This window comes from Semicossyphus pulcher, unplaced genomic scaffold (genome assembly GCF_022749685.1).
Source record: "Semicossyphus pulcher isolate SPU_LCO1_2020_fin unplaced genomic scaffold, fSemPul1.0.p SCAF_19, whole genome shotgun sequence".
NCBI classification, from domain to species: domain Eukaryota; kingdom Metazoa; phylum Chordata; class Actinopteri; order Labriformes; family Labridae; genus Semicossyphus; species Semicossyphus pulcher.
The window spans coordinates 10,395,018-10,418,813 of NW_027211692.1; the positions used below are offsets into that span (position 1 = coordinate 10,395,018).

At 41.6% G+C, this 23,796-nt stretch overlaps 1 protein-coding gene across 1 annotated transcript in view; it reads right to left on the reverse strand.

The window, feature by feature from the left end:
- Nucleotides 1-23,796, reverse strand: part of igsf9ba (immunoglobulin superfamily, member 9Ba) — a 77,411-nt gene that overhangs the window by 37,292 nt on the left and 16,323 nt on the right. Inside the window, exons 2-4 of the mRNA XM_069668927.1 lie at nt 17,238-17,435; nt 9,581-9,727; nt 1,118-1,269 (exon numbers count right to left, since the gene is read on the reverse strand). Coding sequence (XP_069525028.1) covers nt 1,118-1,269; nt 9,581-9,727; nt 17,238-17,435 — 497 coding nt within the window. The remainder of the gene's footprint in view (nt 1-1,117; nt 1,270-9,580; nt 9,728-17,237; nt 17,436-23,796) is intronic.

A 23,796-nucleotide genomic window follows, 5' to 3' on the forward strand; every position in this document is an offset into this window, starting at 1 on the left:
GAAGACCGACTGACTTTGTACAGAATACAGCGATGAGTGTCACAGGGATCTTCCGTTATGAATCTAAGAGCAGAGTGAAACCGAGTCCAGCGATTTGAGAGTAGAAGCAGCAGCATGTCTGTAGTTTATAGCACCATAATATAGAACTGATGAAGACTGCTTCAATTAGAAGTTTTCCACAATTAGACAGGAAGTTCGATCTGTTTCTGCACACGAACCCAAGTTTTTGCTGAAGTTTGTTGATGAGATTTTGAGTGAATATTTGCTGTTTGTATATTTACATGAATGTCCTTAAGCAGTGTGACTCATGCAGTCTTGTTCATACCATGATGGCGATTTAATTGTGAAAGAAACGGATGTAACTATAAATAAATACACAAATAATTTCTTTGCAAGTTACAAGTTTTACTTTTGACATGACATTTTTTCGTGCCTCAGTCCGTTTCTCTTTCTCAAATTCATATTTTGTTTGATATTTAGGAAGTTTTGTTTGATTATTTTGACACAGATCTGTTTCCATACATCTGCAGCTTTTCCTCAAAGATGCAGCATCCTGCGGCTGCAATGAATCAGACAGTCTACTGAAGCTTTTGAGTGTTTCTGAGTCATCTGGAACAGAGAGGCGTGTTAAATGTCTTTGATTCTGTGCAAATGACAACACAAACCTGATGTTTACTGTCGACATATTGTCCCTGAGACAGTTCACTGCTATCAAACCACACTGGGACTGTGCCAGAAATATCTTACGATGACATCGGGCTGTCTACTTTTGGGAGTTTATACACAGACATAAAAATCAGGCATCACAAAGACAAGAAGGAGGGCTGAGAATTGTGAGGCGGGCTGCCAGTACCCGGTCTTAATATTGTTTAAGTGCTTGGAGGCCGAGTTAATACACCATGCATTGATCCCTTGAGAGAACTTTTATCACAAATAATTGTTTTTATGCAGAAAAACACCAGAACAAAGCGATTTCAGCCTGTGTGAGATGTAGTTCACAACATGCTTCCAGTACAGATGGACTCGGTGGATGACACCATCTGTGCACAAGCCCCGCTTCTATATTTGCACACAATCATAAATACGAATTATGCCCATTACTCATGATCATTCTTACCGAATATTTAGCGTTGGTGGCGAGCTCCTCCCCCTCCCTCACCCAGCTGATCATTGGTTTTGGATTTCCCTGGGCAGAGCAGCTGAGCAGAGTGCTCCCCCCTTCCTTCGCCTCCACATACTGCGGCGGCGTTGCTGTGAATGAAGGCGGGGCTGTGGAGGAAATGAAAAACGGGGAGCGTTACATCACACAGTTATAACATCCAAAAATAAATCTGTAATCATTTAACCACATTCAGATGTCCTGTCTGTTTTATTCTGGGACTTCCAGATTATATCCCAACTCATACGCAGCTTTACATGTGGTGCTTTCAAATGGGGGAGAGTTTAATGTGTAAGTCTGATCATTTTACAATGTTGGTCAGTTTAAAACTGAAGAAGCCTTTCAGGTAAGAGGTGAAAGTCTTCAAGAACTTCAACCAAGTCCAGTTGACTTTTGGATTAAGCCGTGACCTGAGAACCTTCCCAGACAATGTTGGATGTCCGGACTAAATGTGGGTGAAGTTTCACATCTATAGGTAAAAGTATGTTGGAGTAATCCCCAGGCTTCTCAGCTCAGTCTACAGGCTGCTGTGAACGCCAGGTTTCACACAGTTTTTTCTACACTCCCTTCAGAGAGCTGGCCAATCAGAATAAAGAGGGCTTGTAGGGGCGGGGTTCCTTAAAGGGACAGAGCTGACTCAGTCGTTTCAGGCAGAGGCTGCATGAGGGCCTGCACAGAGCACCAGTGTGAGAAAATTTACAAGTTTTTTAACTGTACATTTTTCTGTAGGTAGCACACAGTGAAATATGAAGCCCCCCTTTAACATGGCGTCCATGTTGCCTTGACTAGCAGCGGTGTTGTCATGACGTGACCACTTCACCAGCTTGCATATCTTCATGACTTCTCAAGTTGAAACCATGTTCAGGTTCAAACTGCAGGCAACAATAGAGCTTTAGCCATGCTAGCAGACGAGTGGATGGCAATGTCAGTCGATCTTTCCACCACTTTGGTGCAAACTACCAAACTACCTTAAAAATTATAAAATGGATTGCGTTACAATTTTGTACAGATAATCAGGGTCAGAGAGGATGAAGCATACCATCTTTGGTAGCTTTTCATCCTGTGCTGTAATCAGGCCACGTCTTTAATAGATTACACATCTATGAGCATACCAATGATCTACAGAGAATTATATTTCTAACTCCGTCCACCAGTCAGTTAGAACTGAAGAAGCCTTTCGGATGAGAGGTGAAACGTCTTCAAGAACTTCAACCAAGTCCAGCTGCCTTTTGGATAAACCTTTACCTGAATGACTGAGAACCTTGACAGAGACCAAGACTTTAAATTGTCCAACAATTACGTTTATGATCAAATACTCGCAGAAGTGACCATAGAGGCTCAACTGTACTGCGTGTTCATTAATAAGCAAGTTTGAGCATGTTGATATGCTAAGTTAAGAAGGCTAGGGCATAAATCTTACCTGCTAAACACCAGCGTGTAATCATTGTCACTGTAAATGTGTTAGTGGGCTAATGTTAGCATTTACTTCAAAGCACCTCAAGTAGCTGTTAGCGTAGCTGTCTAACCTGCTGCTACAAAGGGCTAAAATGTTTTTTTAAAATACATATTTCTATCCGACAAACCACGTATTCTGCCAAAAGACTTGGAGGCTGGTCCAGTACATCCATAATTCCCAGTACAAGTGTAACAATTGTGCCTTTGCTGGATGATTGATGATTGGTCTCTGAGGAAAATTGTACTCTAAGATAAAGTTTCTCAGGTAGCAGGTGATGCCACAGTTAACTGAAACACCAGAGTAAACAGGGACCAGTGATGGGAACACTTGTTCTGACATGTTGCAGTTTAATCGCCACAACTTTGAGAAACCTCGTAGTGACATCACTGCATTTCCACCTGATGTTTCTGAGCTTCACTAACAGCCCTGAGGGAGCTCCTCACCACCTTCTGCAGACCAATAACCTGCAGTTTCCTCAGCCAGCTGCTTTCAGTGTCTCGACATAATATTTAGATAATAAATTGTGGCACCCTGTTTAGTTAAAGAGCAAAAAAAAAAAGGCCTGCTGTACAAGTGGGTCAGTGGTTTTGCCGCTGGGAGCGCAGCCACGCTTCAGACTGCACACGAGCACCTGGCATGGAGTAAACAAATCGCCCAATTAGCACATTTAGACATCTGCCTGTCCATGCTGCCCTCTCACTCTCTCACACTCATCACATTACATGATACAGTAGATTAATGGAGAGCCTAATAAAATGCACGACTGGTTTATGTATCCCTGCCTGCCGCAGTTGACAGGTCAGCAGCGACATTAAACGGATCATGATGCATCATTTTAGTCATCAAAGGGGGTCATTGTGAATTTGCTTCACTATGATATTGTGCTATCATCCTTATATACTGCATTAATACTTATAAGTAGGTGACTCCCTTTTCTGCTACTTTACATTTCTACTCCATCAAAATTAAAAAGGAAATATTTTACTTTTTATTTCATTTCATTTATTATAAGAATTTAAAACGTTGATGAGCTTATAAAACATTAAGCATTCTCATGGGGTTCACTAACTTCTTGGCTCACAGTTTAGTTGCGGCTCGTTACGTTACATTTCAGGTGTCGTTGAGTTTTTAGCAGTTCAAACAACAGGACATTCCCACCTTAAGTTCTCACATACTTTTAATTCTAAAGGTATAATCTCGAAGATTTTCTTGTAAATAAATGTCTGTTAAGTCTCTATCTATCGCCGAATGAGGTAACACAATGATGATTGAGCCTATGGCCCACTGATGAAAGCCTTTGCATTTGCAGTATATTGTATTATTACAGACTGGGTGTCTGGTGCGACATTCGTGGAAAAACTCCACCAGTTAGTGAAAGTGTTTTCCATCAGCCAGCAGTGGTTGGTCTGCCAGAGAGGGTAGGCGGAGCTAAGCAGCTGCTTTTCCGTTTTTTGTGTTGCGAGTAAACAGTAATCTAATATGGCTGAACAAACAAAGAAAACATCGATGACTACAGATACAACTTCAAAAATAAGTGAAAATCCAAAGAAAAAGAAACAAATTCGACACTCAGATGAAGGCAAACAGTCTGAAAAGGAAAGCGACCGTCAGCGAGGAAAATCAAGAGTTACAACTGGAGCCAACCAGGGACGTCTGGTTAAGTGTACTCCTGCAATGACCGTTTATCGCCATTAGAGGCGCCAAAGAGAACGAAACTGAAATCTTCGAGATAACATCTTTAAGCTACTGCGAGGAACTTTCACTTTCACGGCCTTCTTTATTGTAATTGTTGAACTTTGGCCACTGTGACACTTACCAGAGTTAAATTTAAACAACAGCACTTCCTGTTTCCTGTAAATCGCTTTGTTGGACACTGACTTGGTGACAGCGATAACAGGCATTAAAACAACCAAATAGAAATCTTCTAGGTGATGGTCTGGTGTGCTTTTGTAGGTCATAAAGAGGCATCAGTATAAATTTTCCATCCGTTTCATAACCAGCTAAAAACTCCTCACAGCACGTTCAAGCAACTGTTTGAGGCTCAAAGTGGTAAAATGATGAAATGTTCAATTTTTAATAAAAAGATTAGAGAAAAGCCTTAAAAAAATAAGCACATTTTGTATTGCAAAGTTTAGTTTTTTCTTCTTTTCTCTTACATTAGAATAAACTCATAATCGCTCAGAGTTGTCTTGTGACCTTGCGGAGGGGCAACTGGATTAAAGAAGCTAACTGAAGGTAAAACACTAGCTTCATCTGCTACAATGATAAAATGCAGCCTCTGTATTATTCAAGTAATATATAAATAATATATCAGGCTGTATAGGCTGATATTCTGCAGACAGTACTTTAATACTTTAGATGAAAATAGGTACATTTTTCTTTTTATGAAGTATTTTAACAAAGTATACTGGTACTGTACTTAAGGATCTGAGTACTTCTTCCACCACCACGAGTGCTGTTAGAAATTCTCATCCTAATTAAGATTTGTCTCGAGGGATTGAGCATCAGCTGACAGGAAATAGGCGGCACACATGGCGGTGACAGCAGCAGGTACGCTGGTCAACCTGGGAGTTGTTTCACGCCATCAGGTACGGCTCGTCACGCAGGAAGTGTCAGCGTGGCGGGGAAACCTGGGAGTTGCTCTACAAAAAAAAGTAAGCTGAACATCCCAGTTTTGGCCTACTTACTGCAGCTCTTCATCAATTATATACATTAAAAGACGCTTGAAGCTCCTGCACGTGCACAGCTCTTCTTTGTAGACCACACAGCTCATCAGCAGATGGCCTGGATGCTCAGACGAAGGATCCAGCCCCGTGCTTTGAAGGTTTACAGTGGCTGTTATTTGCTCACTAACTCAGGAGTGTGTATCGTTTTATTCCCTCGCCTGGGCTCTCTTTTCTTGTCTCTGCTCCTGAGAGACTACGGCTACATAGAGTACACATTTTTCATTGATTTCACATCATGAGCCTCAAACGTGAACCGTGGGTTTCAGTGTAAACTGTAACAGAGTAGAAGAAGGAGGCATGCAAGGAGACTGTCCTCGATCTACTAATATCAGCACAGTCAAAGTGCTCCACAGAATCTGGATTAGTATTTTGTAATGAAGAGAAATAAAAAGGAAATCATCCTCTCTTGCTCTTGTGGCAGGATCAGACTAGTAAATATCGTGTTTTCAGCCATAAATTCTGACATGGATCTCGGAAATTGCCCCATATTTACTATATAGTGCACTGTATATAGGGTAGATAGCAGGTATCTACCCTAGAGGGAACTTAATAGAGGTTGGATTTTAAACTTAATTCAGACACAATTGAACAAAAAATGTACGGTTCATTCCTTTTTTTTAAGACCTCTTTTACTGCTAACTACAGAGTAAGGCCCTGTGTCCACATAGCGCCTTTTTCTGAGCGCCAGAATCTTTCTCAATGAGGACAGAGCGTATGCACCCCCCGAGAGAAAAAGCGCTGCACCCAACGTGTTTTTTCAGAGCGCTCTTCCTTTTTCGTGCGGCCGCTCCGAGCGCTTCGAGTTGAAAATCTCTGAACTTTTCAGAAAGGCGCTGGTGTCGTCACCCTGGTTACCACCAAACATGGAGGAGCAACTTGTTGTCTACCCGCAGCTGTATGATATGACAAACAAACAGTATCAGAACAGAGATGGAAAAGCCCATTTGTGGGAGCAGCTTGGCCGGACACTAAATGTTGCTGGTAAATGTGCTTTTATCGCCCTACGCGTTGTAAGCTTGTTGTTAGCTCTGTAGTAAATTACATTTATTGTTGTTCGAAGCAAAACCTGTGTGCAGCATTTTTTCTCTCACCGCACAAGCGCTTCATCCCAACGCTTCCAGAAAAAAGTGCTACATGGACACGGGGCCTAAGCTAGAGGGAGCAGGGAACAAGTTTTCAGATGTAGGACAGTGTGCATTAGTGATTCACAGGAATCCTGACAGTTGATTAAACTGTTATTAAACCAATCAGATGTTTTAAAGGTACAGTAATTGCATTTAGATGTCAACTTGGAAAATTAAGAAATGCAACATTTTTCCAATCAAACCTGACTTCCTGCATAAACCACGCCCCCACTACAGGTCGTCTATCTGAATACAGACAGAGACAGATCATTTCATTGGCTAACAAATAAAGCTACAGATACAGATAGTGATGCATTAAAGGGTCTTGTAAAAATGTACTTAACACCCCTTGAAAATCTTGTTTCAGCTGAACTCAGTAAAATGTACTTCCTACTTTGCTGCATTGATGTGAGAGCGTAATCTGGGTTTGACAGTACGCTGTGATGTCACTATTGGGTGTGGTTACATCATGCCCTTCAATGATGCATGCTTGGTTCACAAGTGAATCCACACTGCTTTTTCATGCTCTTCAAACTGGGTGACAAAATTCAAAGTTATCTTAGATGACAGTTATTTTGTTGAGCTCTTGATCTTAATAAATGCCATATGCAACTTATTGTTTCCTCTTTTTTTAAACTGCAGTGTAATTTTGTCCACACATGTGTCACCACCAGGCTAAAATTGAAGTCTATGAGAGCAAATTGGGGACAAATGCAAAGGAAATAATATCCACTTATTATTTTAATCTGCATCATGGGGTCTCACATGGGCCTGAGGAGGACTGGGCTCCACTTGTAGCCACACTGGGCCCATTAGTGACTGACAAGGCCGGACACACATGGGGAATATATGGAGCTGTTGGACAAATGAGCTGCATTCAGTGCATCAGTAGCCCAGTGACACAGAAGCAGGGTCTGTGTTGTTTATGTATCAGTGAAGACGGTTACTGAAAATGCTGGTTTGTTGTTGTGTGTTTGATCCCTGAAAAGCTCACTGATGCTTAAAAAGTGAAGAGAAAGGAAGGACAGGCGGAGACGAGACAGGAGAGGAGAGGAGGAAGGGGAGGGGGGCGGAGAGAGAGAGAGTGGCCTTAGTGTCTTTTTTCGGGCACAAGGCCTTGCCATCTGACACCTGCCACTGAGTGGGCACGAATCCCCTGTCCGCTTGGCAGGAAGTTAAGGCCAGCGAACAGGAACTCAAAGGAGGAGTGTATGCAAATACCAACAGCCAAAGGAAATGGGTGCCCTTAATGTCTGTGTGGAGGCCAGACGAAAACGGCACCTGCTTCCCCCACAGACGTCCATTTAGAGGACAACAGTAGCATAAAGTCTACATATGAATTCCCCTTTTATGTCTAGACTCGGGAACAACGGCTGCTTTTGCCATCCATGACTGTGTCTTTTAGTTCAAATAAAAGCACTACATTTGTATCTGTAAACACTAAATTCAGCGTAGTGTGGATCCCTTTCTTTACTTATGTTAAGTGACTATATTACCCTGCAGTTCCAGGGTGTGTATACATATTTATATAGTTTAGTTATTTAGGATTCAAGGACTGTGCTTTCTGATCTACTTTACAATTGTAGAAAAATATACTGTGTATTTAATTACTTTTAATTATTTTGCTTCACCGTTTTTTGGGGTTTCTATCACTATCACTATTATCACTCTCAGCCTAAAGAGATGAAAGGCCTGACAGGAGAGAAGAGCAGCACGAGAGGGAGGGAGTTAGCGAGGAGTTAAAGTTAGATGAAGTGAATACTGATGAGCCGAGCTACAGAGATGCACAGATACACACACCAACACATTAACGCACACGCATGCACGTTCACAAACTCCAAACATCACAAGGGTGTGCAGGTGACGGCAGCGTTCGCTCCTCAGCCAGCAGACAGAGCTCCTCTTTAGCCCCCCGCTAACACACACAATGAGACGCCCTCATGTCTGCGTTGATGTAAAACACAGAAACACAGTGCAGAGAGTGATTTGAAGCGTGCGGTTTACTAACACGCCCTGACACTTTACGTGTAGGAAACATTATGTTGCGCGTTGATAATCGCCATTTATACACATCAGCATTATTCATTCCTGTGTGATTATGCCGCTCAGCGTAGTTTATAAATGGTTCTTTGCAGGATATTTGTCGTTATAATCATGATTCAAACGGGAAAATTCCTTCAATTGTAAAACATACGCATGATCAGATCAAATATGCATGAGTTTCACACACTAGTCATACAGTCCGCGCCAAAAATATACATGTGAATGAGCTTGACAGACTTCGGCATGCAGAGCCGTGCTCTGTAATCACACAGAGGATTACAGCTCTGTCGAGTTACAGACCTGTGAAGCTTTAACACAAGAAAATCAACGCTTTTGGTGTGAACTTCCTTTTGAAATGCTTATTTAAGGAATAATCACCGATTCATGTTGAAATGCATTTGCTATTTTTACTGCACTGCATCATGCGTCTGCAAAAAAGTAAGCATACGACCGGCTCGTGCTGTAGAAAACAGATGCAGGGGTTTAAAAAGAAAGTAACGCGAAGGCATCATTGTCTTTGTAGTCTCTGCAACAATGTGAAGACACACTTCACATCGGGTTCTTTAAGCCACTGGGGCATTCCTGGGAAATGCAAAGGTGCAGATTTTTTTTCCGCCTGGTCATCACTTTGATCGCTCTCAGACTATCACAGACGATCCCTGCCGGAACCGCCTTAAACAGGCCACAATCAATTCTCCCCTAACCAGCCTCTCGTCCCTTTCTACCCCAGGCCTTTTGAAAAGGAGCTGCAGGAATCTGAAACGGTAAATAACGGTCACTCGTTCTAATGTGCCGTGACAAATGGGTAACTGGACGGACAAAAGATAAAAGGTAAAGGACACTGTTCTTAACCGGAGTCAAAAGGAGTGCTTCAAACAAAAATGTCTACCTTATTTAACACTGAGATTTGATTTAAAATCATATATACTCTGAAAATCAAGACCAAATTGTTGTGTCCATACTGTCCTTTGGAAAAATATATATTACACATGGTGCTTCTGTGTATGATGCAGGTTTGCTACTTTTTTCCCCACTAACACATGTTCAGGGGCAGTGTGTGCAGGTGACTCACCATTGACCGTGAGGTGCACCCAGCTGCCGTTGTGGAAGGTGTCATACTGTTGCTCCAGCATCAGGACCCTGCACTCGTACCAACCCTGGTCCTCGGAGCGCACGGGGTCGATCTGTAAGGAGGCCTTCCCGTGCAGAGAGGCTCTACCTGGAGACAGAGGCGAGATAAAAAAGAAAATCAGAATGAAACACTTACACTCTCTGAATTTTGTTCTGCTCTTGAGAACACCTGCATGCTCTTTTTCAGGACTGGTCTCTCCATTTAAAATCACTTCCAGTTGCTTCTCTGGTCACCACAAAGATCGGTCATACTGGAGCAGTAGGAGGTTAAGTGCTTTACTTTAACCTTTTCTTTTTGCAGCATGGAACAGATTTACGATGCACTGGATTTGGCTTTTGCATCAAAAGTAGTCATGGTGTAATATCTTTTACAGGCACTAGTTGTTTTAAAGAGATTAAAAAGACAAACACAACATTTGTGAGTGCTGTAGATTTTTAAGATCAAGGGCTACTGAGACGTTGAACTGTGAGTTATTAATATAAGCAAAAACACGAGTCTGAGTGTCCGAAGTTAAGGTCGGGCATGACAAACATATTTAATCTCAAGTCCTGTATTTTTTGTCGGCTTGTTCCTGTTCGGGGAGTAGCTACAGAAGTCTGGAGTCTTTCCAAGCACTGGATGGAAGGCAGGAAAACACCCTGGACAGGTTTGCCAGTCTCTCACAGAGTTAACAGAGACAGACAATCCCCAACACTTACTGTACAGTCATACCCACGGGCAATTTAAAGCCTTCAATCAAGCTGACTTCCAAGTCTCTGCACTGTTGGGGGAAACTGAAAAGAGCATGCAGACTCTGGACAGCACACAAATGCAAAAGATTATTGGCAAAATAACTTCCTGTTCATTTCAGAAAATTACATAAACAGCTTATTAAGAGGTAGATGAGAATATCTTTACCACCTTATGTTTACATAGGACATCTGAATCTGCAGCCAGGAACAGTTAGCCTAATGTTAGCTTCGTGTAATGTTGGAATCAGGAGAAACAAATCATCTGGTTCCGTCGAAAGGTAACAAAACTGGCCTACAAGCACCTCTTAAGCTTAATATATAACCCAACTTAATCTGTACACAATTTGAAGTGCTTTGAAGTTAGCTAACAAATTAGCTTAGCAAAAGCAGGGTGAAGCTCGCCTGGCTCTGTCTCGTTTCTTTAAGTTGTAGTGAAACAAAGTTCTAACAGCAAAGAGTATTATTTTTTACAGAGAATTATGTCCATTACTATTTCTTGACTGGAAAAAGTGTCTTTCTGTAATGAGAGATGGCAAAAAGAAGCCTTTTTAACCCTTTATCATCCATGGTCATATTTTGCACCTATTTAAAAGTAGTACCCCACAAAAAAGAAAAATTCACAGTATTCTTTCAGTCATGTGTTCTCTTGTAAAACGATGTATAATCTGTGCTTTCTTTCTTAAGTTTGAACCAACCAACTTTACCAATAATACCATGACATCTAGCCATTAAGCAATCTTCAAGTTTAAGCAGCACAGGGCCAAGAATGATAGCTAGCTAGAGCAGCATGATGTGTCGATGTGTCTTTTGGTATCCAACAGCTAAAACTTTGGCCGTTTCCCCAAAATACCTTGGTAACGCGCAGGTTTGCTAGAATTAATTCACTCTGAGTTAAAGTAGTGTCTGTGCCAGCTCCAGATTATACGCTACAGTGGACACTTTAGCAACTAGCTAGAGCACATGCTAGTCCTCGGTGTCAAGCCCACTATAACTTTCACACTTAATTACTGTTTACATTATGTCCCTTCTAGTTATCCTGTTACACTCTGAAATATGCACAATATAGAAGTTGGACACCTCGAAATACAGTTTTATCTCATCTCAGAGCTAGCTGTTTTCCCTTCATGCTAACAGCAGCTAACGTTAAGCTTCCCATCTCCTGGCTTCATGTCTGACAGACAGACACGAGAGTCTATCTCTCGGCAAGAAGGCGTATAAATATAATCCTTAAAGTGTTGAAGTATTCATCATAATCATAAATGAAATACCATTAACCATCATACCTTCCAGTATTGGGATTTATACATAAAACTAGCCAGGAGCCATATCTTGAGCTGAATTAAAATAAAGTATTTGGCGTGAGAGTGGAAAAAGTCCAGCCTTCCACCTCACAGAAATAATCTATTTCTTATAAAACTTCTCCATCCTCGCCTCTTTTTTCTTCAAGGCTGAGGATAAATTGGAATTCTAAAAGGAGGAAATCACAGGGGATGAGAGAAGTTCAGGAAAGCAGGCATGGTGAAATCTTCGGCTGCTAAGCTGTCTGTCTTCAAGCCTCCAGCCAGCTGCTCACATGGCTGCCTCTGACAGCCCAACAGACTAAAACACTCGCTTCTGCTCTGTCTGACGAGTGTTCTCAGATGGAGCATTTTCCAAACTTTGATGTGTAGACGTACAGTAAGCACTGTTTCCTGTTACTTCAGAGTGTCAGGCAAATCTATCGACGTTGAGGGCGGGCTGAATTGCTCTACCAGCGCTGTATATAAATGCAATAGATAGATACCCCAACCCTGGGATTGCTGCCATAGCTTGGGCAGAAAACTGACAGAAGCAGAAAATCAATACAGCAAAGAGGAAGAGAGAAAAGTGGGGACTGCAGCCTTGCAGTAAAAAGGTAGCTTGTCTTTAAAAAGTCAGGTCTATTTTTGCCTGAGCATTGAAGTGCTGAGTGGGGCGGCTGGTGGTGTGAAGGGTGGGGATCAACCTCAGCTCCCGTTTGTCAAAGCGTGAGAGGGTGCTGCTGTAAACAGAGTTAACAGCACTGTATCCACGTCAGGCCTCAGGCCCCCCGAGGCATACACCACTTACACTGTACAGCGTTCTGTCTACTGTGAAAACAGACGAGCTAACACCTTGTTCAGATCACGCAACAAGCTCTGTCAGGTTGGGAAGAAACATTTTAAAGGGCCATTGTGGCAAAGTTGGCAGAAACTGTGAGGTACACTAAAAAACTACTTGAGAGCTACGATTAAAAGTGGAAAATTAAGAGACTTTTTTTATCGACTTAAAGCTAGCAAAGCAAAAATGCCATGCCAAAGCCATCATGCCGCCTCTCCCCTTCACTCCGCTGAGCTCTACGAGTGTAAGAGCGAGGACTAAGCCCCGCCCCCAGCGAAAAACACCACACACACCATAAAACGACAGCAAAAGCCGCAGTGTGAGACTGTTTACTTATGTTATTGACCTAATTTATCTGCACTCGTTTCCTTTAAGCTCAGCGTGAGGGTATCTTGCCGTCGTCTATGGTGCACGTTGAAGGAGAGACAGACAGCAGCGAAGAACCTCTCTCACAAAACCTCCGCAAGTGCAACAAGCCAATGAGAGCACTACTGCCATCCGACAAATACAGTTCAAAGGCTGCACCGAAACAAGGAACACTGAAGCATGCATTGCAGAGGCATACCGTGTACGTGTAGGAAAAGTAGGGCTTCTAAGCGTTAAATACTTTCTTACATTAACTATGCATATCCATATTAAGCTGGTGCTGAGAGAGATATGATTTTGTTTTCCAAAAGCTTGTCCCAAAGCGAGACGATCTGACACTTAAATTTCACAAGCTGCACATCTGAATTATTGATTGCATCATCATTTGAGCGGGCACAAAAATAGATGTTTTTAAATGCTGTAATTTCCATATAGCTGCAGGACAAACAGGCAAAATGATCAGGGATAGATTTTAGTCTTCAAGGAGTTGTACACTTCTCATTTAGCAGTGAATTAAACAGGACAAATACACGGATTTGGAGGGCGAAAAAATCTTATCTTCTTCTTCAGGGAGTCTCGAGCTGCATATTAAAATACTGGCAGACTCTCAGAAACAATTACTAAGACTGAAAGTTGAACAATGATCACACTCGCTGACCCAGACAAAATGACTGACCCATAGATGGATTTGCTGTCGCTAAAATCTGCAGGCTGATTCATACAGTAAGTACAGTATTCATGGATAATCTGCTGTTTTGGTAGCAGCTGTGTGATGGAATAAAATCACATCGACTCTAATTCACCAATTTTATTCATATTGAGTGATAACAATTCATGGGAATAGTCCAAATGAGCTCTGAGACTGCGGGGCCCCAAAGAGCATCTCATAAGCTTCAGTCCGGTGTAATTATCACACTGTCACCACGCACATGCAATCCCCAGAACCAACTTTAATCTATGTAATGAGACCGGCCATATTCGTCTTGCATCTGTTCGCTGGTAATTCCTCAACAGTGGACTTGACGCCACATGGCAGAATCCCACAGTGGAGTGTGATGCTGTTTGAAAAGCGCCGTTAGCTCCATGCTGCTAGTCAGGGGGGTTAGAGTAAACTATGAGCAGCATCCAGCAGCTTCTACAGTAGCCACCACAACATGAAAAGGAGGGTTCCCCAGACAGTGAGTCACTGCTATTAGTCCTCTTTGCAGTGATGACCGTGCATGAAAGTCCACAGGGACGAATAACGATAAATTCAATACAATTTACACCACTTTTATTCTGTTAATCTAAAAGTCTGTTATGTCCACGTTTAGGCGCCTCACTCGAGGGACTCCTCCTGCTTTTCAACAAGCCCCGCTTTGCCTTTATTTCACAGCGTATTACCAGGTCAGGCAGGGGTTTTATACTTGGTAAAGAGGTGAGAACAGGGAGGGATAATTCTGACCCCGTTCTGACAGCTCGCCATCTTGTCACAGACACTGAAGCAGCATCGGAGGAACCAATTTCCTGCTGCAGAGTCTGTGCGAAGGCAGCAGCAAACATAGTGTCTAAATCCAGGGGAGAGGGGGTTTAAGGTTGTGTGAACTGGTGTGACTGTAGTACCATGTAAATAGCGTAATCCTCATTTTAAAGCGACCATATCTAATATCTTCAATCAACACTGGAACAGATGAGAAAAGGGAGGCTTAACATTAGAAATCGGAAAACAATTTAAACCAAACTGCAGCATTTCTACGTTCATTATTTTGTTTTTATGGGAACTTTGGTTCACTGCTCTCATAGGCCTTGTTAAGACTGCAAGCCCAAATCCTTTTCGGCATATTCAGCTTTTATCCACATTGATTTTAGAAAGTCTGGAAAGTAAAAAAAAAAAAAAAAAATCACATATAATGTGATTTGCAAGTCCGATCCAAGCCACACTTACACTTTGTTTAAAATGCGATTTAAATCAGATTTCTAGAGATGCTTCTCAGTCTGGACGCTCTGGCTGCTCAAATCAGATACCAAAGTGTCTTCTGCATCACTCCAAACACGGCACACAACCATGACGTCAAAGTGCATCAGAGTGGCTGAGCAGAGTCAATTCTGCTACTATGTATACCAGCTTGTTTATCAGGTGCAACAGTGGGGTTTAGCATCGCTACTTGACAGCGTGATTGTTGGGAGGCTGTTTGATTTGAGAAATAAAAACCAAGTGTTCACTACCTGCTCAGCACAAAACAACAGAGAAGCTAAGAAAGCAAGTAGCTGGTGAACAAAGTGGATCTTTTAGCAGCTAATGAGCCAGGTATATTCTTAAGGAGTTGGTTGAGACCAAAACAGAGGTAAAAGAGAGCTAAGGTTAATTTAATTCATCATATGGCCGGATACAGAACTCCAAGTGATTTAGGATGGTTGCTATAGTAACCATTTTCTTGCAGAGACCAAAGAAACAGGACGACACACGTCTAAACTAAAGAGTAAGTCTGTTGTGTTAGCTTACCATCACTAGTGAACCAACCTCTGCTAGGCAAAATCACGATTGTCATATCTCTTTGCAGAAAGATAGCGAATTAAGACATTTATTTCATCAAAAAATCTTCATAATAACTTTAAAAGCACATACATAATACACTAAAAACCAAAGCTAATGGGCTCTAATACAACAGTCCTGCAACAGAGCCTACCTTCATGACGATTATGATCAGAGGGATTAGAGAGGTGATGGTCCAGTGTCACTTTTAAGGCTTAACTCTTTTTCTGTTTGTATGTCAATATTTTGTCTGCCTCATTTATATTATATACTGTATGTATTTATACAAACGCGTCTGGCAACCTAGTGTGTGTCAGTGTTTTGTTTACAGCCCGTCTCCTCTGCCCCCAGGTGGCCAAACAATCAGTTAATGCAGGTTTAATCATTTCCTGTGAGTCATTCTTCAATTAAACGGTATTCATTTGTGTGTAACGGCTTCATAAAAGCTGTGATTTCATGCCCCTGCACATCAGATTACTCTTCGTTGTAAACCCCCCCATTATATGTACGGCATGTCGGGTTTTTAATATACTGTATTGACTCTACACTGTACGTGCTCTGTGCTGCATTGTCACCAGACTGTGCAGACAGAATGTATGTACAATGCAGTCGTAAATTGCTGAGACGCAGTTATTTCCCTCTTTGCACTCGGAGGCAGCAGATGCACGGGCCGGAGCGCCATGTTAGAACAGAGAGAAGTGTAGCTCAAGAACATTTTAGTGCTCGAAGGCCTCATTGCACGCTACTGTGTCTTACACTTAGAGGCCAAACAGCTCAAGCACCAATCTGAGGGAAAACGCTGGATCATGCTGAAATTGTGGGTCAATCTTCTCAGTGAAATAGGATTGGCAGGTACATGGACACAGCACATTTGCACAGCTGACTGTTGGAAATGGCTCGTAGCTCGTAATTAGGTTTGCAGAAGTGTGGGGAATTCTGTATACTGTAAAATCATAGAGATGTCTGCAGAATAATGACAGTAAACAGCTAAAATCTGTAATGTTTTTGAAGTAATGTATCATTACTATATGCAGCTGTTTGTTGGACTTAAAAAGATGGATTCACCGAGCTTCATACTCTGCTGTAGGGACAGATTGGTCCGGTAACACACGAGTGGCTGACAATACTGATGCCATCTATCTTAAGTAAATAATGTGTTCATGTAGCCGGGGTCTGTTTATAACATCTTCCCGGAAACAAGGTCAAACAAACGTCAGCAACGCATAATAATATGCTCAGGTTTCCTGGCTGTAGTTGAAAGGAATGGTTTGACATTTTGGAAAATGTACTTGTTTGTTTTGTTGCTGAGGATGTGTTTGCAATTTGAAATAAAGTTTTGACAGGGTGCAAATTCAGGAGGCTCGTCTTGTCGACAGCACGGAGGCAGAGTCGGAGAAAGAGCAAGCTCAAAGAAGAGCCGGAATGACGAGATTGATGACATGCATAGCATCATTATTGGCAACATTTATACATATTTCAACCGTCTCTACAATTATTTGTTGGTAGACTATTATTAGTAACCTCAGTCTGACATCAGACCCGGGGGATAATGTCAGTAAATTTGAGCAAAATATAGACTTTCCTTATCTCAAGCGACAAAACATAGACTAGGGGGGGATACTTTCTTGTGCAAATGGATGGATTAATGACGTTTTAGTCCCCCCTTTTTAGGCTGTCATGCTGACATTTTATCTTTTATGGTCACAAACAGTCCCGAGGATTGACCTGGCCTGGCGAAGAAAAGACTAGATCCTGATCCCTACCGAGATGCATCAAAATTCTGATAAACTGAATCTCAGACTTTTTACAATGTATTTTTTCAGTGCTGGATTATTGTGCTGTGCTGCAGCAACATCTACAGCCATCTTACCAGTGTACTCTGGATCCACATGAGGAGGGTAGAAGCGGAAGTTGATGAAGAAGGGGATAGGCACTCCAAACTTGAACCACTCCACCACATAGGGAGGCTGCTGGCCATCCAGGGGAGGGGACACGTCACACCCCAGGATCACGCTCTCTCCGGCGCGCGCCGTCACAAAGCGGGGCTCCTCTCTCACTCCGTGGGCACCTGAGAGAACGAAGAAACAACATTAGGTTAAAAAGAAAAACAAGGACATTTCAACGTTTTACTCAATGGGGCTGTAGTTCGACATGCAAGCTAACAAGGTGCAGGCACAGAAATCCTGCAGACTAAGCAGAAAAATCTCATTGCATCCAACTCTAATTTACAAACAATAATTGGGTGGGAATTACAGGTGATCGACTAAACCACATTAAAACTACATTTAGCTTCAGATACATTGACTCCACATGGCCCACATTCTGAGTCACCATGCACATGGGTAAACCCTCATCCTCATCCTTCCACAGAACAGCCTATCGTCATCTGTCACCTGCATCTGTTGGTGAGTGTTTTGTGGCTGTGCCATACTGTACTATAAATGAGCTGCCAAGCGCTTCCATTGATCATAGCTGGCTGCTGCTCAGATAAGCTTTACTATGAGCACCACCAGGCCCTGGCGTTTAGCCATGAATGTCCAGGCACGCTGCCGAGCGTTGACCTATCAGATGACTGAAAGGTCGGCATACCTGCCTCAGCAGAACGCTCACTCTGGGAATGGATTTTCTCCAGCTGCCACCCCCGCTCTCATTGAACCGGCTGTATCTCCGCCGTCAGAGCGAGCATGACTACCCGCCCTCGCCCAGGGGGAAAATCGCTTCAGGGATCAAGGGACATGCTGACGTATCACTCCGGAGAAACACCAGCTGAATAACTTAACGCTTTCATTAGCAGCGTCATTTGCATTAACAGGCTCATTTTTACAAGCAGAACAAATACATTGGGACTTGAGGTATTATGGGCTCAGGCTGCAGTGGCCCTACTATGTGTAATGATCATCCAACACCATCTCCATCGTATGACCTGAAAGCACTGTGTTTTTTCAGCCGTGCACAGTAGACTTAAAGCCAAATTTCTTCCTGTTGAAAATTTAAACTCCACCCCTAAAGGCCATATGCATCACTTAGTGATTGTGTCCGCCGGTTTAATCTGCCTCATCCTGTGACAGAATTAATCCACTTTAGTCGTTTGGGCCAGCACAGATTTTGGACTGAAACAGATTTAATCAAATTATACTTCCTATCGTGGAGATGTTGTTCCTCAGTTAGCAGTTTGTTAAGCTAACCTTTGCCGTACCGAGCATCATAAACCAAACTAAACTTGTGTGCCCGACTCGAAGATCTCCATGTGACCATTCAACAGCCAATTCAGGTCTCTTCCTGATACACGAGGATACAAACTGCACCAGTCTGAATACTAATCTACAACAGGATTAATACCCAAAAACCGCTGCCTAAATCTCACAAGTAGGATAAGGGGAAGTTGACTGACAACTACGAGACACAGAGGCTGTGCATCACAAAAAAGACAAAACTACATTTAGAGCATCTAAATCATGCCGATAATAAAGCAGTATTTTTAATTAAAACGAAATTGAGAGGGAGTCAATGTTTGATCAGCACTGTGGATCAAGTCAGAATGCACAGAAATTAAAAGGGAGACGATTGTTTCAGAGTTTGACGCTCTGCCCTGCAACCTGTACAAAAAAAATCCGGACCTTTTAATGCGCTTCTGAGGAAACCTGTCTCATCCAGTTTAAAGCAAAACAATATCAGAAATCTGCTTAACAAATCCTTACAGGATTGCAAAGAGCCTGAAACTCACACCTGAGCATGCTCCATTGCAGCCTTATTTATAACACCTTTATAAAGACTATAATTCCCCCTTTCAACACCTCATGCAGGGCTTGTGCCAAGGCAAATGCAGCAAATTTTTCTAGATCAGTGAATATCAATGTGGGTGTTTTAAAGCAGCTGTTCAACATTTTTGGAAATTGTCTTTTATGCCAAGAGATATAGACAAAGATTGTAACAAATTGTGTGTTTATCTGTGAAATAAAAGGCTACAGCAGCCAGTTAGCTTAGCTTATCACAGCATAACAACTGAGGACAGCTAGCATGGCTCTATCCAAAGCTAACAAATTCATATCAGCCCCTCTGAAACTGTTCACCATATAAAGTGATAAAACCTGAAGTTGTACTATTTTCATGGCTAACTTTGAGTAAGCTAACAGGCTACTGGCTCCTCTCATTTATTCCACCTTTGCACTTTTTTAACAAGTTAGAAAAACAACACATGCCAATTTAAGAGCTTTAGAGGGGCTGGTGGTTGGATTTTGTTAGCTTTGGACAGAGCTAGGCTAGCTGTTTGTTGCTATTTCAGTCTTTTTGCTAAGCTAAGCTATCCATCTCCTTCTTAGGCCTCGTTTTTAGCTTACAGACATGACTGACATTAAAAACATTCACACTAACTAGCCAAAATGTTATAATTGAGCTAAACCCATTACTTTGTTGCATAAACTCATTATCGAGTTTACCAGATACACCTAGCTTAAAACTGCTACATAGCCTATAAAAGCCCTGCATTCAATCCATCCTACCCGTGTCCCAAAAGATATCAAACTCAAGAAGGTTCACATTTTGTATATTTAAAAATCATCTTATATCTTGATAGTATCAACCTCAAAATATTTAAAATAAGAAATATAAAATGTACATTTAAAGCTGCAAGTTATCACAGAAGGGTGACAGGTTTTACAGTATGACAGTTTTCCAGGAGCACAGCAGTCAGCATGTTAATGTTTGTTTGTGTTAAAAATGACTCAAAGATATTCTAATATATGTTATAACTCAGCACAATCTGAGACAACCAAGTCTGGGATAAGGCTGTATGCTGAATGCTGTATACTTTCAGGAAAGACAAAGTTTGTGTACCTAAATCGGGAGTGTTGGATAACAAATTATGACACTTTTGTCTATACTTGTGAGCACGGCACTTGTGCTTTTTGCTGCACAAAAAAAAGAGAGCAGGCTCGCATCCATAATGAAACACACTGGACACATTGTTTGGTTTGAGTAAGTAGAGTCACTTGACATGAAGCACAGGCTCAAACCCAGCGGCTGCACACGCCGCGCATGCTGCTGAAACCCATTGTTTTTCTCTGCAGACGGTTCAGGTTGCAGAAGTTTAGCGGCTCAGGTTTCTGGCTGGCATTATTTTTGGATCTCTGTGGCGTTGGGAGCACGTCTTGGACAGAGACAAGACTTTAAAGACTTGAGATAATATATTGGAGGGCGAATAATTCTCCAATTCCTTTATGAGATCCTCATGAGGGGACAATCAACACAGGCTTGGTCGCCACTTTTGCCTTTTTCATTTCCTTAATGGAGACAGGGTGACCCAGCAGGGTTTATGGGGGCTTATTCAGGAGAAAATATTTATGCTCTCAACAAGACATAAATGTTATACAAGGGTTCATGCTTAAGATGTTCCAAATAAACCCTACTGTGGACATAAAGGGATCAATACGGTTAAGAGATGATGGCAATTCATGATTGCTTTGGTGCTGTAAATTACAAGTGAAGCTAAAAACTCTTTAAATACACAGAGGTAAAAACTGTTGAGTAAGATCTGCATAAATCAAACAGATAATAAATCCACAGCACCAATATGTTTTATGTATCTCTCCCCACATCATAGTGGATTTACTGCTATGATCATGAATTCCAGAGGGGTAACAATTCAGTCACCTGTCAGATAAATCATCCGTACAGCAGCCGCTTCATGTACAAAAGCAAAATACAGAGGGAATCATTCCTCATTGTTTGGCAAAGGTTAAACCAGCAGGGCCACGGGGAGCCTGGGCTGCAACCAAGGATAATACTGATAAATCAAATGATGGTCGGGACGATAAAATGTCAGAAAATGAAGCAGTGTCTACTGTTGACGGCCATCAGTGTCAGAAGTCTAGAAGTTATGAGTTTTGACCACTAAATTTGTCTCATTTGAGCACATTTTGAAGGCACAAAGAGGTAATTGGATCAATTACACAACAAACACATTTCTGGAAGATTCTCAAATTAGTGCAGCAGAACATATGCACATGAATGACACACAGGGGACTTCATTCAAGTGCACCTCTTCAGTATCTTTCACCATCAGAACTTCAGATACGGAGTAACAGAATAAATACAAGTCAAAATTTCCAGGCTTAAGTTAGAAAAACCTACATGCATCAAAATTTAATATTTCAGGGTTTTGTTGAAGCATTTCATGGACCATTAACTCATAACTTCTGAATCATCCTAGCCGTACAGGACAAAAGAAAATGGGGCAAAAGAAAATCTCACAGCTCTCACTTTTCTTTTTCCTCCTCATTATTTAGAAATCGACCAGACGTAGTGTCCAGTGGAAGAAAACTGTAAATAAAAATCTATGGCTTCCAGATCAATGATGTGTTAACATATACAGTAAAATGATTTCTGTAAGTATACGTGTGCACCTCTTAACTCTTCCTAATGACATCCATGCAATGTAATAAAAACTCTTATTCATTCAGTCCTCTGCCATTTTGATTCGATGTTGCTACAGTTGGATCATTTCACACTTTGATTGTAGGGATCCTGGTCCAAAGCCCTTATAACTTTGGTACAGCGCCATTCTCTGTGTCTACAGTTAGACCCTTTTAAGCCCCAAAACCCTGCAGTAGTTTAATTCAGGCTCATGCATCACATGAAATATTGGCGTATTTGTGGCATACCAACCCAGTGAGCATATTTCTGTTGAGAAGACGTTCAAAAGTGAAAGCTTTTTCACCGACTATTTGAAGACGATTAAACGTTTATGTTCAGACAAGATTTCACCTGCTTCTGTCACAAGATTCATCACACATTCACAGCAATTTAAAGTCTCATAGCGTCTAAAGTGGTTGTGTAAGTGAGCAGTGCATCACAGTCACCAACGAAAAAATGATTGCGTACATAGGTGGAGTTTTTTTTCGCTCTCACGAGCACTGCATTCAAGGCCAGCGCTCATCACCGTCTTTACATCAGGTATTAATGAAGTAGTCAGCATCTGGGGTCGTTATGCCGTCGTAGTCAGAGCTGCACAGCCTAAGTTCCTGGGTATGCTCAGTCTTCTTTTTTCTTTTTCTGTGGAGAATATTTAAAACTGCTGCCTTTACGATGTCTCTGAACCTTCTTGACATCACACAGCCCATAAAGAGTTGGATTTTGAATTTTTGCATGAAAAAAAAGTGTTGAAATTACGTCTTTGTTATCCACTGCTGCAAAAGGATTTTGGAGAAATGCCGCTACAATCATCTCTTTCATCACCCTGTCAACATTAAAATGAACAAATTATCAAAATTATAAAAATGTGTTTCTGAATCGTCGATGTCGTAACCGTATTTTAGCCGGTTGATAAAAGGTTGAACTTAAGTCTTCGACGTTCAGACCTGATGTCACCCTGTTTTCAACCAAATTTGGTGCTCACTGGGAAAAATCATTTTGTAATTTCAGTTTTTTTTAAAATATTTCTGGAGCTATCCAGCAACATCAAGGAGGAAACTTTTTTTATTAATAAAAGTTATTAATATACTCCACTTGCAACGCCATTAATTAACCACAATTAACATGTTTTGTAGGTCAGACTCAAACTCAGACATAAACATTACATCATCTGCATATAATGAAATCCCCAATTTTATATAATCCAAGTTTAGGCCTTCATCAGCTCCAGAGCTATACAAGTTCAAATTTGTTGTTAACAGTATCTTCAGTCCACACCAGCATCATAAGTATAAAGTCAAGATGAAACAGCATCACGTTGGGAGGTATCTTGCTGTAGCTAGCTTACTATGAATCTTAGCTCTTTGCTGCTAAAATGTAAAGATTGATTGATGGGCTGATGGTGTGATATTATATGTTGGTTCAAGCTTAAGCAAAAGTAAGAAAGTTGACTGGTTCTTTGTCATCTAATTCTAATAATAGTTGGTACTCAATGCATATGCCTGATGGGGACTTTGTAAAGCTCTTCTTCTTATTAACAAGATACTGGGCCAACCTAAACTATGTGAACCTGTTGTTCAGTATATTAGGTTTAATGTGTGACCCTTTTAAGTTGTCTCGACCAGCCTGGGAAACACTGCCTCACATAAGAGACTCAGACTATAAAGAATATTCGGTGTTTTTCGCTGACTCACTTGGTTAATAATTATAATGGTCTTTATTAATAGAGCACCTTTCTAAGGAAACATTAAAGACTGAATAAAGCAGCTTAAGACAAACCGATAAACACAACAAAACCACAGACCAATGAGAGGCATCTGTTCGCGGCCAATCAACAGCTGTGCAGGCCAACACATGAATCATCGCAGCAGAACAGCAGGGGCACGAGGGGTTAAATCCGCAGGAGATTTCAACTCAGAGTGTTTTTCAAGTGTCAGTGGCTGAAAAACGGCTCTGGCACCAAAAGCACACAACACTGTACTTTCAGTAATGATCACAGATTTGTACAGTAAATAGACTTT